This window comes from Schistocerca serialis, chromosome 4 (assembly GCF_023864345.2).
Source record: "Schistocerca serialis cubense isolate TAMUIC-IGC-003099 chromosome 4, iqSchSeri2.2, whole genome shotgun sequence".
Lineage (NCBI taxonomy): Eukaryota > Metazoa > Arthropoda > Insecta > Orthoptera > Acrididae > Schistocerca > Schistocerca serialis.
In genome coordinates this window covers 659773095-659792492 of record NC_064641.1, presented here as the reverse complement: position 1 = coordinate 659792492, position 19398 = coordinate 659773095, and the positions used below count along the sequence as shown (strand labels likewise).

The 19398-nt window shown below is 45.5% G+C and overlaps 1 protein-coding gene across 1 annotated transcript in view; it reads left to right on the top strand.

Moving 5' to 3' along the window:
* Nucleotides 1–19398, top strand: part of LOC126474670 (F-box/LRR-repeat protein 16) — a 788581-nt gene that overhangs the window by 227651 nt on the left and 541532 nt on the right. Inside the window, exon 3 of the mRNA XM_050102149.1 lies at nucleotides 1524–1817. Within this exon, the coding sequence (XP_049958106.1) occupies nucleotides 1524–1817 (294 nt within the window). The remainder of the gene's footprint in view (nucleotides 1–1523; nucleotides 1818–19398) is intronic.

Below are 19398 nucleotides of genomic sequence, written 5' to 3'. Positions count from 1 at the left end.
TTGCGCGCTCTTACGGAAACACCCCCGTATAGTGTTTGCCTTTAAAATCGGAACACAATGAAGAATAGCAAATAATGGATTTTTGCTTATTGTGCCTATAGAATAAGATAAAAAGAATATTCTCAAATTTATAGAATAGGTAAGGGTGTACGGGCTGCGAAGTTTAGTACACGGAGCTGGCACCTCTGGCACGTCTGACAATGAATGCAAACAGCAATATCGCTGTCTCGAAACACCATGATCCGGTGTGTGTCGAATTCCTACACTGGGTGACGCAAATTTGACCTTTTTACACGATACATGACAGCCAAAAGTCAAATGACACTTCTTGAATATGAAGCCTATTGCGTAATCTTTGTGTTAATCAACTTTTGTTTTTAAAGGTACTCACAGCCATTGTACTGTTTCATTGTTTATTTAAGCACAACCCAGGTTTCGGCCTTTTATGACATTTTCAAGTATTTGATTTTATGTCTTTAATATAAGTTGCAGGACACTTGACATGTTGTCAAGCTCAGAGCCGGCCATAAGTTAAGAAAAATATTAAATGTTTGGCTAACCTGGAGTTTGTCAACATGTTAAATGTCCTGCAATATACAGGGTGATTCAAAAAGAGTACCACAACTTTAGGAATTTAAAACTCTGCAACGACAAAAGGCAGAGCTAAGCAATATCTGTCGGCGAATTAAGGGAGCTATAAAGTTTCATTTAGTTGTGCATTTGTTCGCCATTTCAGCCAATAAAGTTTTTGGTCCCTTTTTCTTCGAAGGTGCTACTGTAACTGGACTACAGTATCTGGAGATGTTAGAGAATTGGCTGTTCCCTCAGCTCGAACAAGAAGCACAACAATTCATATTTCAGCAGGATGGAGCGCCACCACATTGGCACTTATCTGTCCGTAACTACCTGAACGTCAACTACCCGAGGCGATGGATCGGCCGCCAGGCAGCCCGTGACAGAGCACTTCATCACTGGCCTCCAAGAAGCCCTGATCTTACCCCCTGCGATTTTTTCTTATGGGGGTATGTTAAGGATATGGTGTTTCGGCCAGCTCTCCCAGTCACCATTGATGATTTGAAACGAGAAATAACAGCAGCTATCCAAACTGTTACGCCTGATTTGCTACAGAGAGTGTGGAACGAGTTGGAGTATCGGGTTGATATTGCTCGTGTGTCTGGAGGGGGCCATATTGAACATCTCTGAACTTGTTTTTGAGTGAAAAAAAAAAAAAACCTTTTTAAATACTCTTTGTAATGATGTATAACAGAAGGTTATATTATGTTTCTTTCATTAAATACATATTTTTAAAGTTGTGGTATTCTTTTTGAATCACCCTGTATGTTAAAGACTTCAAATTAAATACGTGAAAATGGTATAAAAGGCTCAAACCTGGGTTGTACTTAAATAAACCGTAAAACAAACGGCGATGTGTTCCTTTAAAAAATACTATATGACTGTTGCTCAGCAACATCAAAAACTGTTTTCTGGATGTAGGTAGAGGATTGTGACGGCGCGTGTTGCAGGTGTGCAGCCGGTGGCGCGACGTGCTGTACCGGTCTGCGCGCTACTGGAGCGGCCTGGTGCCGGTGCTGCGGTGCCGCGAGCTGCGCGCCGCGCTGCCGGGCGAGCGGGCGCGGCTGTACGCGTCGCTGCTGCGGCGCGGCTTCCACTCGCTGGCGCTGCTCGGCGCCGCCGACGAGGACGCGCTCGACCTGGTGCACGCCTTCCCCGCCGCCAGCAAGCACGTGCACTCGCTCAGCCTGCGCTGCTGCAGCATCAGCGACCGCGGCCTCGAGGCGCTGCTCGACCACCTGCAGGTAGGCCCTGCGCACTGTCACTCGCAAGCACCTCGGGGGGTTTCGGAAAACGACTGCGCCTAACAGAAACATGACACATACCAGTGGACGGAACGTCTTCCCAAGTTTCGATTCGTAATACCTCCAGCGGCTCAGTTCCACCGTCGGCCAGGTGTGTCGGAACATGCAAATGTATAATTCGCTCCGTATAGTCGCAGCGAATTACTTCGCGCATGCAGGTAGGCAACCCCCTGAACGCATATCCTTAACGGAGTGCCATCGCGGCTTCTCACAAGGGAACCTCCCCATCGCACCCCCCCCTCAGATTTAGTTATAAGTTGGCACAGTGGATCGGCCTTGATAAACTGAACACAGATCAATTGAGAAAACAGGAAGAAGTTGTGTGGAACTGTGAAAAAATAAGCAAAATATACAAACTGAGTAGTCCATGGGCAACATAAGCAACATATGGACCGCGCGAGGTTAGGAGCGCCGTGGTCCCGTGGTAGCGTGAGCAACTGCGGAACGAGAGGTCCTTGGTTCAAGTCTTCCCTCGACTGAAAATTTTACTTTCTTTATTTTTGCATAGTTATTATCTGTCCGTTCGTTCATTGACATCTCTGTTCACTGTAATAAGTTTAGTGTCTGTGTTTTGCGACCGCATCGCAAAACCGTGCGATTAGTAGACGAAAGGACGTGCCCCTCCAATGGGAACAGAAAACATTTGATCGCAAGGTCATAGGTCAACTGATTCCTCCACAGGAAAACACATCTGATATATTCTATACGACACTGGTGACGGCATGTGCGTCACATGACAGGAATATATTGTCGACCCACCTAACTTGTACACTTGGCGAACGGGTAAAAGTATTCTTCCACCTTGCCCGATTTAGGTTTTCTTGTGGATGTGATAATCACTCCCAAAAAAGTGATGAAAACATAAGAGTTTGTCACATAAATTGAAAATAAAAAATTAAATTTTTCACTCGATGGAAGATTTGAACCAAGGACCTTTTGTTCCGCAGCTACTCACGTTACCACGAGACCACGGCGCTCCGGCTTTCCTATTGTCCTTAATGTTGCATATCTTCCCTTGAACTACTCAGTTTGTATACTTTGCTTATTTTTTCACAGTTCCACACAACTTCTTCCTGTTTTCTCAATTGATCTGTGTTCAGTTTTTCAAGGCCTATCCACTGTGCCAACTTATAACTATATCTGAGGGGGGTGCGATGGGGAGGTTCCCTTGTCAAGCAATTGGTATTAATGATTTCAGTGGATTATAAACACGTATTGGCGTTATCGCGCCACAGATGGTGCCTATATTAAGCACCTGTAGTGTGACATAAAAATTTGCGTAGATACTCCGTCCATTCATATGCAGGTTGTTTCCGTAAGAGCGTGGAAAAATGTTCCACTGAACAATTTGAGGTAGGGAACTTGGTATCGGAGAAGACAGCTAAAGGAGATATACAAGTAAACTTGTCTACTGCTTTATCCAGCATTACTGTTTTCCATTTTACAACTAACACGCGTACAAATTTGCACGTACTGTGCTATTTATTTACATGCAAATTCTTTATTTCCTGCAAGGAAACAAAGAGTACAAGCCTGATTACCAGGCAGTCATGATGCAGGTTTTGTTTACTTTACCGGGTGATCAAAAACTCAGTATAAATTTGAAAACTGAATAAATCACGTAATAATGTAGATAGAGACGTACAAATTGACACACATGCTTGGAATGACTTGGGGTTTTATTAGAACAAAAAAAAAATACAAACGTTCAAAAAATGTCCGACAGATGGTGCTTCATCTGATCAGAATAGGAATAATTACCATAACAAAGTAAGACAAAGCAAAGATGGTGTTCTTTACAGGAAATGCTCAATATGTCCACCATCATTCCTCAACAATAGCGGTAGTCGAGGAATAATGTTGTGAACAGTACTGTGGTGTCACCGCCACACACCACACTTGCTAGGTGGTAGCTTTTAAATCGGCCGCGGTCCGCTAGTATACGACGGACCCGCGTGTCGCCACTGTCAGTAATTGCAGACCGAGCGCCGCCACACGGCAGGTCTAGAGAGACGTCCTGGCACTCGCCCCAGTTGTACGGACGACTTAGCAAGCGATGCAACACTGTCGAAGCCTCGCTCCTGTGCAGAGCAGATAGTTAGAATAGCCTTCAGCTAAGTCAATGGCTATGACCTAGCAACGCGCCATTAGCATTACATTGCATGTATCTACAGAGTCTCACTTGTATCGTCAAGAGCGATGTACAACAATGATGGATTAAAGTTAAGTATTTGAGCAGCTACGTACTTTTCTTTATAGAATTCATTACGTATCCTGTTTCAGACCTCACGCCAGCCTGCGTGAGTTTAAGGCGTGCATTCGGCCTCCTCTCTCAAGTAGTGTGCGTAGTGTTGGCTAACTGCCAACACTACAAGCACTGTAAAGCGTGTCCGGAGTTATGGTGAGGCACTGGCGTCGGATGTTGTCTTTCAGCATCCCTAGAGATGTCGGTCGATCACGATACACTTGCGACTTCAGGTAACCCCAAAGCCAACAATCGCACGGACTGAGGTCTGGTAACCTGGGAGGCCAAGCATGGCGAAAGTGGCGGCTGAGCACACGGTCATCACTAAACGACGCGTGCAAGAGATCTTTCACACGTCTAGCAATATGGGGTGGAGCATAAACACCGTACGTTCCAGCAGCTGTTCATCAGCCAGGCTGGGGATGATGCGATTCTGTAACATAGCGGCCTACCCGTCACGGTAGCTGTCCAGCGCCATTTGTCGGACATTTTGTGAACGTTGTTTTTCTCGGTTCTAATAAAACCCCAAGCATGTGTGTCAATTTTTACCTCTGTATCTACATTATTCCGTGGTTTATTAAGTTTTCAATGTGTGTGTGTGAAATCTAATGGGACTTAACTGCTAAGGTCATCAGTCCCTAAGCTTACACACTACTTAACCTAAGCCGGTCGGAGTGGCCGTGCGGTTCTAGGCGCTACAGTCTGGAGCCGAGCGACCGCTACAGTCGCAGGTTCGAATCCTGCCTCTGGCATGGATGTGTGTGATGTCCTTAGGTTTGTTAAGTTTAATTAGTTCTAAGTTCTAGGCGACTGATGACCTCAGAAGTTAAGTCGCATAGTGCTCAGAGCCATTTGAACCATTTGAACTTAACCTAAATTATCCTAAGGACAAACACACACACCCATACCCGAGGGAGCACTCGAACCTCCGCCGGGACCTATTAAGTTTTCAAATTTATACTGACTTTTTGATCACCCGGTACTTGTCCATAAGATGGCTCTGTTATATCATATTTACGTTGTCCAATGACAGAACGCGCTGTGAATCAGTGACAGGCCCATTCATTACTCAGTGCTATTCAGAGACGTACAGCACAATGCGATGGAGCAGTACCGGTACAGTATTTCCTGGTCGTCGGACTGGAAGGGGAGGTCCTATTCCATGGCCTGCGATGCCACCTGAACTGAATCTCCTTGGTTGGTCGATATGAGGAAGGGGACTAAAGAGCGATGTCATCGGTCCCATTGGATGAAGGATGGATGGGTAAGGCAATCAGCCGTGCCCTTTTCGAAGGAACCATCCCGGAATTTGCCTGATGCGATTTAGGGAACTCACAGAGAAACTAGATCAAGATGGCCGGACGCGAACCGTCGTCCTACCGAATGCGTGAATCTACTTTATTGTTTCCTATGCGAATATCTAAAGGCACTTGTGTATGAGACCCCAATGGATACAGAGGTGCAATTAGTTGCCAGAATTGTAGCTGGCCGGCCGGAGTGGCCGTGCGGTTCTAGGCGCTACAGTCTGGAGCCGAGCGACCGCTACGGTCGCAGGTTCGAATCCTGCCTCGGGCATGGATGTGTGTGATGTCCTTAGGTTAGTTAGGTTTAATTGGTTCTAAGTTCTAGGCGACTGATGACCTCAGAAGTTAAGTCGTATAGTGCTCAGAGCCAATTGTAGCTGCCTGTGATGTGATAGAGACGTTTGTCAGGGTGCGTCAAGGTTTTGTTCGCCGATGTCACGCTTGCATTGAGGTTGATGGCCGTCAGTTTCAGCACATTTTGTAAGATACAATAAAAATTCTACGTTCATTGTGTCAGTGATGGCATTTGCAGTTAATTAAGCTAAATAATGGAATACATAGTTATGTGATTTTATTCCTATTATCTCCTTAAGCTGGCTTCTTCTACCGCAGGTTCCCTCCTTCAAATTGTTCAGTGGAGTATCCTTTATATCTTGTTACGTTTTTGCGCGCTCTTACGGAAACATCCTGTATGTCTTCTAGTTTCCTCACATTCGTCTTTCGAAACCTCACACGTACTTACGAACAATCGTGAATATTTTGAACGGGTAGTGCCTCACAGTTTGTAACTATTTCAAACAAGCGCTCTGCTCCAGCTTATCATGGTTAGCACTAAGTATCTACAACTCGATGACTTTTCTGGTGTAGCAGTAATTTTGTTTACGGATCGCAGCGTGGAGTTAATAATGTATCAACGTGAGGTAATTGAATATCGCCGTTTTCGTATTCAGAAATGATTTAGGCAGAGCATGTCAGGAGAGTTCCCCAGAGACACAGATGCCATCTGTTCTATATTTCATTCGCTTAGGGGTGACATCTCGTGGTAATGATGGAAGCTGTGAGCCACCGCACTACCTGGTTTCCCCAAACTGCAGCGCCACTTTGGCGCGAGCTATAATTTATGTGTGATTTTTTTCTAATGTGTTCCTTCACAGCCTTTAAACATTAACTGTTTATCAAAACATCTGCTCTGATCATCTTAATACCTGAAACATTCTACATTGCAGCCTCGTTTGAAAGTCTGTAGTAGCTCGCACTGGCTCCCCCCGCGTCCGGCCTTCCTGATTTAGGTTTTCCGTAATTTCCCTAAATCGCTTCAGGCAATTGCATGGATGGTTCCTTTGAAAGGAACCATCCTTCCCTAATCCTATGGGACCGATGACCTCGCTGTTTGGTCTCCCATTCTGTAACAAGAACGTTTCGTATCTTAAGAAGTTTACCGAAAGCAAGATTTTAAAATTTACAAATTGTTCACCAAACACAATGTTGCCCTTAGGGGATCTCCGTCACTCACGCTAAAAGACAAGAGTAATCTTATGTCAAAAAGACGGTTTCCATTACTTTATTTTAACTTTCGCGCTAGTTTTTGAATGCCTGGCATGGGGGGTTGGTGCTTTCACAAGCAGCAAGACCAGAGACTCGAGTTTCACATTTCGTATGCGGCACATAGTTAGGAAATCTCATCATCGACCGCATCTTAAGACCAACATGATCAACCTTAAATATCTGAAAGGTTAGTTAATTCACGAAACTTGACAATACTGACATATTACTGTAATTCTGAGTATGAGCTACTAAATGTTACTGATAGAGAAAGGACGAAATTTTCATTAAGTTTTAAACTGTAAATTTGTTGTCTTCATTGTTAATAATTGATAAAATACCGGGTGATCAAAAAGTCAGTATAAATTTGAAAACTTAATAAACCACGGAATAATGTAGATAGAGAGGTAAAAATTGACACACATGCTTGGAATGACAAGGGGTTTTATTAGAACCACCCCATATTGCTAGACGCATGAAAGATCTCTTGCGCGCGTCGTTTGGTGATGATCGTGTGCTCAGCCAGCACTTTCGTCATGCTTGGCCTCCCAGGTCCCCCGACCTCAGTCCGTGCGATTATTGGCTATGGGGTTACCTGAAGTTGCAAGTGTATCGTGATCGACCGACATCTCTAGGGATGCTGAAAGACAACATCCGACGCCAATGCCTTACCATAACTCCGGACATGCTTTACAGTGCTGTTCACAACATTATTCATCGACTACAGCTATTGTTGAGGAATGATGGTGAACATATTGAGCATTTCCTGTAAAGAACATCATCTTTGCTTTGTCTTACTTTGTTATCCTAATTATTATTATTATGATCAGATGACGCGCCATCTGTCGGACATTTTTTGAACGTTTGTATTTTTTTGGTTCTAATAAATCCCCATGTCATTCCAAGTACGTGTGTCAATTTGTACCTCTCTATCTACATTATTCCATGATTTATTCAGTTTTCAAATTTATACTGACTTTTTGATCACCCTGTATAATGATTGGGACCGAGTGAGGCGGCGCAATGGTTAGCGCACTGGACTCTCATTCGGGAGGACGACGATTCAAACAAGAGTCCGGCATTCCTGAGTTAGGTTTTTCTTGATTTCCCTAAATCGCTTAAGGAAAATGCCGGGTTGTATTCTTCAAAAGGGCACTGCCGCTTTCCTTCTCCTTCTTTCCCTAATCTGAGCTTGTGCTCCGTCTCTACCGTAATGTCGACGGGACATTAAACACTAATCTCTTCCTTCCCCCTCCTTCACAATGATTAGAAGAAAACAACACTATTTTTGTCCACTATTCTACTTATTGTAGTATAAGGAACACACAGAAAAACACATAGTGTAATCAATGAAAGAAGAAATTGTTTTTTTTTCCTTGTAATAGCCATAGGAGTTAACGGAAATGGGCAGAGTCGAAACAATCTCTGCTTTAAAGAATCATTTATCATACGAGTTCAAGCCAGAGAGGTTTCTCGAGGAAGCCACCATAAAAAACGTGGAATGATTGAAATAGGTCTGAGTCATGATAAAACCGGATCTCAAAACGAAAGTGGCAACTATAGGCTAGTAACATCACACTCTGCCTCCGTACAGATATAACCTAGCAACCGGTGATCTACGTCTCTTCGTACAGGACATCGGTTCCATGACGGTGACGAGGAGGTACACCCTGTCAAATGCATATAACCATCATGGGCGGCAAATTCAAATATCGTAGTTGTGTACAGAGACTCGACGCCACTGTAACAAGTGTCTATAAACAATGAGTGTTAATTATACAGAAAAGCACACGAAGGTGTGTATTTGCACTTTCAATGGAATGTGTCGTTAATGATATAACTGACTATGGTATTTGAGATGCAGCAGAAAATATACACTCCTGGAAATTGAAATAAGAACACCGTGAATTCATTGTCCCAGGAAGGGGAAACTTTATTGACACATTCCTGGGGTCAGATACATCACATGATCACACTGACAGAACCACAGGCACATAGACACAGGCAACAGAGCATGCACAATGTCGGCACTAGTACAGTGTATATCCACCTTTCGCAGCAATGCAGGCTGCTATTCTCCCATGGAGACGATCGTAGAGATGCTGGATGTAGTCCTGTGGAACGGCTTGCCATGCCATTTCCACCTGGCGCCTCAGTTGGACCAGCGTTCGTGCTGGACGTGCAGACCGCGTGAGACGACGCTTCATCCAGTCCCAAACATGCTCAATGGGGGACAGATCCGGAGATCTTGCTGGCCAGGGTAGTTGACTTACACCTTCTAGAGCACGTTGGGTGGCACGGGATACATGCGGACGTGCATTGTCCTGTTGGAACAGCAAGTTCCCTTGCCGGTCTAGGAATGGTAGAACGATGGGTTCGATGACGGTTTGGATGTACCGTGCACTATTCAGTGTCCCCTCGACGATCACCAGTGGTGTACGGCCAGTGTAGGAGATCGCTCCCCACACCATGATGCCGGGTGTTGGCCCTGTGTGCCTCGGTCGTATGCAGTCCTGATTGTGGCGCTCACCTGCACGGCGCCAAACACGCATACGACCATCACTGGCACCAAGGCAGAAGCGACTCTCATCGCTGAAGACGACACGTCTCCATTCGTCCTTCCATTCACGCCTGTCGCGACACCACTGGAGGCGGGCTGCACGATGTTGGGGCGTGAGCGGAAGACGGCCTAACGGTGTGCGGGACCGTAGCCCAGCTTCATGGAGTCGGTTGCGAATGGTCCTCGCCGATACCCCAGGAGCAACAGTGTCCCTAATTTGCTGGGAAGTGGCGGTGCAGTCCCCTACGGCACTGCGTAGGATCCTACGGTCTTGGCGTGCATCCGTGCGTCGCTGCGGTCCGGTCCCAGGTCGACGGGCACGTGCACCTTCCGCCGACCACTGGCGACAACATCGATGTACTGTGGAGACCTCACGCCCCACGTGTTGAGCAATTCGGCGGTACGTCCACCCGGCCTCCCGCATGCCCACTATACGCCCTCGCTCAAAGCCCGTCAACTACACATACGGTTCACGTCCACGCTGTCGCGGCATGCTACCAGTGTTAAAGACTGCGATGGAGCTCCGTATGCCACGGCAAACTGGCTGACACTGACGGCGGCGGTGCACAAATGCTGCGCAGCTAGCGCCATTCGACGGCCAACACCGCGGTTCCTGGTGTGTCCGCTGTGCCGTGCGTGTGATCATTGCTTGTACAGCCCTCTCGCAGTGTCCGGAGCAAGTATGGTGGGTCTGACACAGCGGTGTCAATGTGTTCTTTTTTCCATTTCCAGGAGTGTATTTTTCGGAGAATGTCAGGGATGGACATGGATGATGCATGGATTCTTTTTAAGTGAGCCGTGCTCTTCGGTGGTTTGTTGCAGAGTCATTGCATTCCGTGTGAATTCTTACCTACATTTGCCTATGTATCTCTTCGTCCTGATAATATCAGCACAAGAGTGCAAATGCCGACGGTATGCGCTTGTGTGCCTTGTTTGAGGACAAATTATTCAGGGTACTTGACTTTGATAACAGTAATACCAACTTTACTCCTCGTCCTCATGCTTGCATTCAGTGTTGCACAGTTCCGTCTCGGCTTTGTTTCTCAGGAAACGTTAGTTGTACGTTAAAAGTGGCACACAGTAAGTCAGACACCTTTCCTGATGAACAGTTGGCGGTAATGCTTCTGTGTGTTGGTTTACTGAATGCAGTGGAACAGCGGTATAAGAACGCTATGCTGTGCTGTTCCCGTAGTGACGGCAGCCTGAGCACAGTACGTTTTCATTACTGCGAGTTTTGTTTTGTTAGTTTTGGCAAATGCATATTACATGCTTTTACATTGTTGTGTAGCTAATTTTATGGAAACAAAAATAACTGGAGCAACAAGCCGAATACATCACCATTACATCATTAGTCTGCAACGAGCCACCAGAGACCAAAAACTGAAAGAATATCCCTGAGCGTACTCCAAAATTTTGTCGCAGTTTGGGTGTCGGAGTTCGGGTTCACACTCGGTATGCCGTCATCTATCAGACTGAGTCGTAGCTTCTGAGTAAAGCTTGCTCATGGGTACTGCGAAGCAGATAAGAAGGTTCTTCGTTCTGAGTCACTGCTATTCTTTGGAGGAGTGACATTGCCTTGGGTATTTTGGGCCTGAAAGTAACTGCTGTCGGTTTATAAGAATCGAATCGGAGCTTATGTGTTCAGTGTTTGCTCGAAGACAGAGTTTCTGTACACTGCACTGACCAACGGACGAGGTGTATGTTGTCAGTGAGGAGAGAATGTGCAGGCCGCTATACGCCGTGGTGGATTGCCTCTCGGCTTCCTGTTGTCCGCGCAGGGGACGCGGTGTTCGATGTCATTACATTTGGAGGAAAAAGATCCTCCAAACATTTATAATCTGGCTCGTTATACATGAGAGTTCTTATGAAGTAGACCTGAATACACTGCAACAGGCTGTCGCAAATAAGTGAACAGAAAGGCGTAAATGACGTTTGATTTTAAAATTAAGTAATAGTTGCATATATTATTATACTCCAATGTTTTTGAAGTTATAGCTCTTTTTGAAACTACTTAATTCTGAACATTTGTGTTTTAGCAGATCCAACTGTAAAACACCAAACTATATTTAATTATCATTACATGCAACAACAAAAAAAAATGGTTCAAATGGCTCTGAGCACTATGCGACTTAACTTCTGAGGTCACCGTCGCCTAGAACTTAGAACTAATTAAGCCTAACTAACCTAAGGACATCACACACATCCATGCCCGAGGCAGGATTCGAACCTGCGACCGTAGCGGTCGCTCGGCTCCAGACTGTAGCGCCTTGAACCGCACGGCCACACCGTCCGGCTTACATGCAACAATGCCCATCTGTTTCTGACTGGTCAGCTTCTCTGACTGCCAAGTGCAGCAGCCGTGAGCGATTCTAGGTAGTGTGGAATGCTTCGTCTTGGTACGAGCAGTTATCTACAGGCTTTTTTTTTCTTTGACTGTTACCTACATACTTCAACGGATATCATCTTACCCATAAAGTCGTATAATGTGAGTATAGCACATAATACATAGCCTGAAAAAAAAGTGAAGCACGCAGGAGGGGAAGAGGAAACGAGATGAAACCTCATGGGTTGAGAGGTTATGTCATCTTATTTCGGTGATTACAAATTCGTTTTAAATTTATAGAGAACATGCAATATGAGCCCACCTATCACTATGATGTTCCACCCCGTCTAGCTTGGATACACGCACTGATACGACTGGGAAGGTTGTCATAAAAGCCGTTGTTCCTTTCTTGAGGCAAGCTGATCCGCAGTTGTTGTAACAGGCCCTTGGCACCCTGGATAAGGGTACTGAGATGAACATGACGTCCGAGATAGTCTCCCACACGTTCTATCGGGGACAGATCTGAGAATCTAGCTAATGACGACATGGAGGTCACACGGACGCAGTATATGCGTGATGTAGCGTTGTGCCGTCAGTTCTCTCGTTCACTACCAGCTACCAGCCGTGAACTGAAGTCATACATGATGGCTCCCTATGCCATGATGTCAAGTGTAACACGGCTGTGCGTCACCAAGAGCAGTGGAAGAATTGGACCTCTCCCCAGGTTGCAGCCACACACGTCAACGATGGTCTTCCGGGAAAGTGCAAAATTGCAATTTATCGCTAAAGACATTACAACGCCTTTCACCAGAAGTCCATGCTTTCCACTCACGGTACCATTCTAAACGCAGTCGTCTGTATTGTGGGGTTAACGGCAGCGTAATTAGTGGACGGTAATTCCTTAGTCTGACTGCTACTGGTCTCTCACGAATGGTGCGGAAGGATACAGAATGTTCCAGGAAGTTCATTACTTTTTCTCGGATGGCAGGCGCAGATTTGAAGGGGTTACAATGTGCTTGGTCCACAATACGGCGACACTTAAAAATGGTTCAATTGGCTCTGAGCACTATGGGACTTAACTTCTGACGTCATCAGTCCCCTAGAACTTAGAACTACTTAAACCTAACTAACCTAAGGACATCACACACATCCATGCCCTAGGTAGGATTCGAACCAGCGACCGTAGCGGTCACGCGGTTCCAGACTGCAGCGCCTAGAACCGCTCGGCCACCCCGGCCGGCCGGCGACACTCTCTTGCTGTGGTCAGAAGTGCTTGTCCGGAACCTTGACGACGAGTATGCTTGGCCTAAAGTACCCATGCAGTTTAACATCGTCCAGCTGTGAAATGATGATCAAATCGACACCCTAGCTGCAAACAGGCGTTGATATACATCATTGAGGATATATTGAAAATGTGTGCCCCGATCGGGACTCGAACCCGGGATCTCCTGCTTACGTGGCAGACGCTCTATTCATCTGAGCCACCTAGGACACAGAAGATATTGCACCTGCAGGGACTTATCCCTGGCACGCTCCCCGTGAGACCCACACTCCCAAGATGTCCACACCACCACATTCGTAGTGCGCCTAACAGATGTTTGCCCATCACACTCACTACTCATGGCAGATTAATAAATCAAGTCCCGTATGAGTTGGGGCATAGCGTGTGCGATCAGACAAGATGGTCAGTGGCCCGGTAGCCATATTTTAACTATATATGAAGGCAGTATTTGTTCCCGAAAGAACTGATACCAGTTTGCAGCTAAGGTATCGATTTAGTTATCATTTCATTCTAGAGAAGCTGCACGGTCATTAATGGTACCTGTTCTCTCGGGAAAAGATACTACACCACTGGCCATTAAAATTGCTACACTAAGAAGAAATTCAGATGATAAACGGGTATTCGTTGGACAAATATATTATACTAGAATTGACATGTGATTACATTTTCACGCAACTTCGGTGCATAGATCCTGAGAAATCAGTACCCAGAACAACCACGTCTGGCCGTAATAACGGCCTTGATACGCCTAGGCATTGAGTCAAACAGAGCTTGGATGACGTGTACAGCTGCCCATGCAGCTTCAACACGATACCATAGTTCATCAAGAATAGTGACCGGCGTATTGTGACGAGCCAGTTGCTCGGCCACCATTGACCAGACGTTTCCAATTGGTGGGAGATCTGGAGAATGTGCTGGACATGGCAGCAGTCGAACATTTTCTGTATCCAGAAAGGCCCTTACAGGACCTGCAACATGCGGTCGTGCATTATCCTGCTGAAATGTAGGGTTTCAGCAGGGATCGAATGAAGGGTAGAGCCCAGGTCGTAACTCATCTGAAATGTAACGTCCACTGTTCAAAGTGCGGTCAATGCGAACAAGAGGTGACCGAGATGTGTAACCAGTGGCACTCCATACCATCACACCGAGTGATACGCCAGTATGGCCATGACGAATACACGCTTCCGATGTGCGTTCACCGCGATATCGCCAAACACGGATGCTACCATCATGATGCTGTAAACAGAACCTGTATTCATCCGAAAAAATGAGGTTTTGCCATTCGTGCACCCAGGTTCGTCGTTGAGTACACCACCGCAGGCGCTCCTGTTTTGTGATGCAGCGTCAAGGGTAACCGCAGCCGGGTCTCCGAGCTGATAGTCCATGCTGCTGCAAACGTCGTCGAACTGTTCGTGCAGATGGTTGTTGTCTTGCAAACGTCCCCATCTGTTCACTCAGGGATCGAGATGTGGCTGCCCGATCCGTTACAGCCATATGGATAAGATGCCTGTCATCTCGACTGATTGTGATACGAGGTCGTTGGGATCCAGCACGGCGTTCCGTATTACCCACCTGAACCCATCGATTCCATATTCTGCTAACAGTCATTGGATCTCGAGCAACGCGAGCAGCAATGTCGTGATACAATAAACCACAATCGCGATACACTACAATCCGACCTTTATCAAATTCGGAAACGTGATGGTACTCATTTTTCCTCCTTACACGAGGCATTACAACATCGTTTTACCAGAAAACTCTGGTCAACTGCTGTTTGTGTATGAGAAGTCGTTTGAAAACTTTCCTCATGTCAGCACGCTGTAGGTGTCGCCACCGACGCCAACCTTGTGTGGCCGGCCGAAGTGGCCGAGCGGTTAAAGGCGCTACAGTCTGGAACCGCTCGACCGCTACGGTCGCAGGTTCGAATCCTGCCTCGGGCATGGATGTGTGTGATGTCCTTAGGTTAGTTAGGTTTAAGTAGTTCTAAGTTCTAGGGGACTTATGTTCACAGCAGTTGAGTCCCATAGTGCTCAGAGCCATTTGAACCATTTTTTTCAACCTTGTGTGAATGCTCTGAAAAGCAAATCATTTGCATATCACAGCATCTTCTTCGTGGTGTAGCAATTTTCATGGCCAGTAGTGTACTTTCATAAATAGTTAATTCATGGGTACCGTGCCATTGACCTTCTTTTGCGAACGCACACGCTGTTCCCCAACTGGTATGGGACTTGGTTGATTAATCTGTAACGAGTAATGAGCGTGATGGGCAAACGTCTATTAGCCGCACTACGAATGTAGTGGTGTGGACATGTTGGGGATGTGAGTCTCACGGGGAGCGTGCAAGGGATAGGTCCCTGCAGGCGCACTATCCTCTGTGCCCTCTATGGCTCAGATGGATAGAGCGTCTGCCATGTAAGCAGGGAAACCCGGGTTCGAATCCCAGTCGCGGCACACATTTTCAACGTGTCCGCAATGATGTATATCAACGCCTGTTTGCAGCTAGGGTGTCGATTTAATTATCATTGCATTCTAGAGAAGCTGCACGGTCATCAATAGTACCTGTTCTTTCGGGAACAGATACTACCTTCATATATCATCCAGCTGTCACATTCCAATACTCCACAAATCTGGATATTCCAAGATTATACTAGCCGACCAAATGGAGACTTGAAAACGCTGTAGCACACGAGTACGCGGCATTCCCACGTCCTTCACACTCATCACGCAACGTCTGACTCTGTTCGTGCACTTCATATACCGTAGTGTGCCGGGTAACAACGCTGAACACGAACGAAATTAATTCACTTTGGCAGCCGTTTTACCTGTCCCAGAGAAGTGAAACTCCAATCATTTAAGATGAACACTGTTACATTGATGTCCGACCAAGTCTTCTCCGAGCTTCACTTTTTGTATAAGGCAGTTTATGTTAATATGAACTTTGAAATGTATGTGTTTCTCTGCATTGTGCTCTTTAATGAAAGTAAAATAAGCAGGAAAAAAGGGTAATCGAAGAAGAGAACGATAACCATTACTTTTTATGGAAAAAATTACATACTATCCTTTGGTCGTCTGGCACACTTATACAGGGTGAGTCATTAACTATTGCCGCCAAGAATAACTCCGAAAGTATGATAGGAGCTGAAAAGTTTGTTGGACAAAAGTTGCATGGGACAACGGGCGCCATAATATAACGTTGGTTGTTGCTCGTTGGGGTCGCTTCAGAGATTTGAAGGTCAACTTTGTTCTTTTAAATGGGATGCTATAGTTTGGTACTTATTTTCTGACAGCGGCTGTCGAGACGATTCCAATGATGTGTAACAGTAAGGTCTTTGAAGGTCAACGAAGGTCACAAAGGTGACATTAACGTCCATTTACAGAAGGTGTTCAGAGTGATGACCATTGGTATCAATACAGTGCTGCAATCGTCTTATCATGGATTGAGTGGTATTCCTTATCACATAGACACTTACTGAAGCACATGCTCCGACAATTCACTCTCGCATATCTTCAGTTGTACTTGAAACGTCTTTATAAACAATGTCTTTTTACGAATCCCCACAAGAAAATATCCAGAGGCATCAAGTCTGGCGAACGAGCCGGCCACGACACATCTCCTCCGCGTCCAGTCCAACGATTTGGGAATTGTCTCTGCAACTCGATTCTAGCCATTAGCGAAAAATGTGCCGGACACCCATCGTGTTGATACCACATTATGTTCTTTGTTCCTAAAGGTAGTTCTTCCAATAACAAACCTAATGTTTCTTGCAGGAGTGTGGTGAACTTTCTACCATTAAGATTTCCTTCGATGAAATAGGGGCCTATAATATTGTCCTCCAGAATCCCACACCACACATTCACCGATCACGGTTTTTGGTGTGCAACTTGCCGCAGCCAACATGGATTTTCAGTTGCCCAATAATGCATGTTATGCAAATTAACATTTCCATGGTTCGTGAATGTAGGCCCGTCAAAAAAGAAAATCAAATTAATCAACGTGTCATCCCTCTGAATCTGAAGTTGAGGCCATTGGCAGAATTCAGTTCGATGCATGCAATCCGTACCAGTTAATTCTTGGTGGAGACTGGTATGGTAAATACGATATTTATGGCGATGCAGATCACGAACAACACTACTCTGGCTGATGCCAGATTCCCTTGCGATTTGACGCGAACTAACTGAAGGAACTCGAACCACTGTGTCAAGAGTACCCATTTCCGTTTCCTCGTTAGTAACTTTCCATAGCTGGACATGTTTCCGATGCGCTAAAGATCCAGTTCTCAATTTTATCGTACACATATTTAAATGTACGACGTTTCGGGTGAGTACGTTGAGGATATCTTTCAGCGTATAATAAGTCTCTAGGTCTCAATTAATTTCGTTGGCATTCTCCATAAATGAGAAGCATATCAACTTGTTCTTCAAAAGAATACGTCATTCACATTCGCTTGATTCGACGACACTAGTCTTACCGTTCCTATTAATGTTGTATTGCGAAACCGTCGAATGATTTTTACATGTCAATGGCACGTTTGGTGGACATGCCGTATTAGACGAATATTTACTATTCTCACGATATACGAGAGAAATTTGTCAGAGCACGTGCTGAGATAAGTGCCGAAGTGATCATAAATACCACTCAGTCCATCACAAAAAGATCGCAGCAATGCATTGATACCAATGTTCATCAGTTCGAACGCATTCTTAAATGGACGTTCATGACACCTTTTTGACCTTCGTTAACCTTCACAGACCTTACTGTTAACATCATTGGATTCGTTTAGATAGCCGCTATCAGAAAATAAGTACCAAACTATATCATCCAATAAAAAAAAAGAAAGTTGACCTTCATATGTCTGACGCGACCCCACCTAGCAACAACAAACCAACGTCATATTATGGCGTTCGTTATCCCAAGCACTTTTCAGCTCCTATCATAATTTCGGAGTTATTCTTGGTGGCGATAGCTAGTGACTCACCCTGTATAGTATATGATCTTGCGAAAGAGGGATTCAAAAGCACGGAAAAAGGGTGCACTCTGCCTCGTACAACTGAAGACCTACCTGAAGGAGGTAGGTCTCCTGTTGGGGAGAGCCGAAATTAATGAGAAGAGTGGTATGGGAACCTGTCTCTCCATTTTGGCGTTCATGAGTAGTATCAGAATAACGCAACGTTCGTCTGGTAGCATGTCGTCTAGAAGGCCTGATCGTAGACTTGTGTCTTGTACGCATTCCAGTTGCTGGATCCCCTAGGCTGTGGTTAGGCCACGTTTCCGCAGTATCCTTTCTGGAAGTGCTAGTTCTGTAGGTTACGCAGGAGAATTTCAGTGAACTTTGGAAGATAGGAGATGAGGTATGACGTAGTGGCGGAAATCAAGCTGTGAGGACAGGTCCTTAGTTGTGCTCGGGTTGCTCTGTTGGTAGAGCACTTGTCAGAGAAAGGTAAAGGTCCCGGGTTCGAGTCTTGGCCCGGCACACAGTCTTAATCTACCATAAGGTTTCATATCAGTGCATCCGTCGCTGCAGAATGAAAAATTCATGGCTAAGCCACGTCTCAGCAACATCCTTTCTTCCAAAAGTGCCAGTACAGCAACGTATATAGGAGAACTTCTATGAAGTCTAGAAGGCAGGAGATGAGGTACTGGTGGAAGTAAAGCTCTGCGGGCGCTTGATGTGCTCGCATAGTTCAATCGTTAGAAGACCTGCCCGCGACAGGCAAGGATCCCAGGTTTGAGTTGCGCCTCAGCATACAATTTTCATCTGCCACGTAGTTTCACACTGCCCTATGGTTCATGAGCACCTTTTAACATTTATTATTATTACTGTTAAACACTGCATTCAGTTGGGAGAATCAATCGTGTGGACAATTTGTTCCTTTTACGAAAGATTGCGAATTCCAGATGTGTACGAAGCCTTTTTGGACGATTTAACACGGACTCAGTGATTGCAGGCTCTCTTCGACACAGCTGAAATTTCCCCACTAATTACAGGGCCAACGTGATCATCAAATGATTCAGAAAAAACTCATTCGTTCATTCACTCCAGAACAAAAAAAGTCACAAACCTTATTTATGAAGGAAATTGTGTATTAAATCCATCTCCATTACATGTCCAGATCTCCGGTGATTCCACGTCTTAATTATTTCCCGTTTACAGTCTCTCTCTCTTCAAACAAACCGCTAGCGGCACAAATGTTAATTGGCTTGCTTTAGTGAGAAGAAAAGCGGAATATGTATCTCTCAGAAACTCGTCAATCCCTCAACCGATAC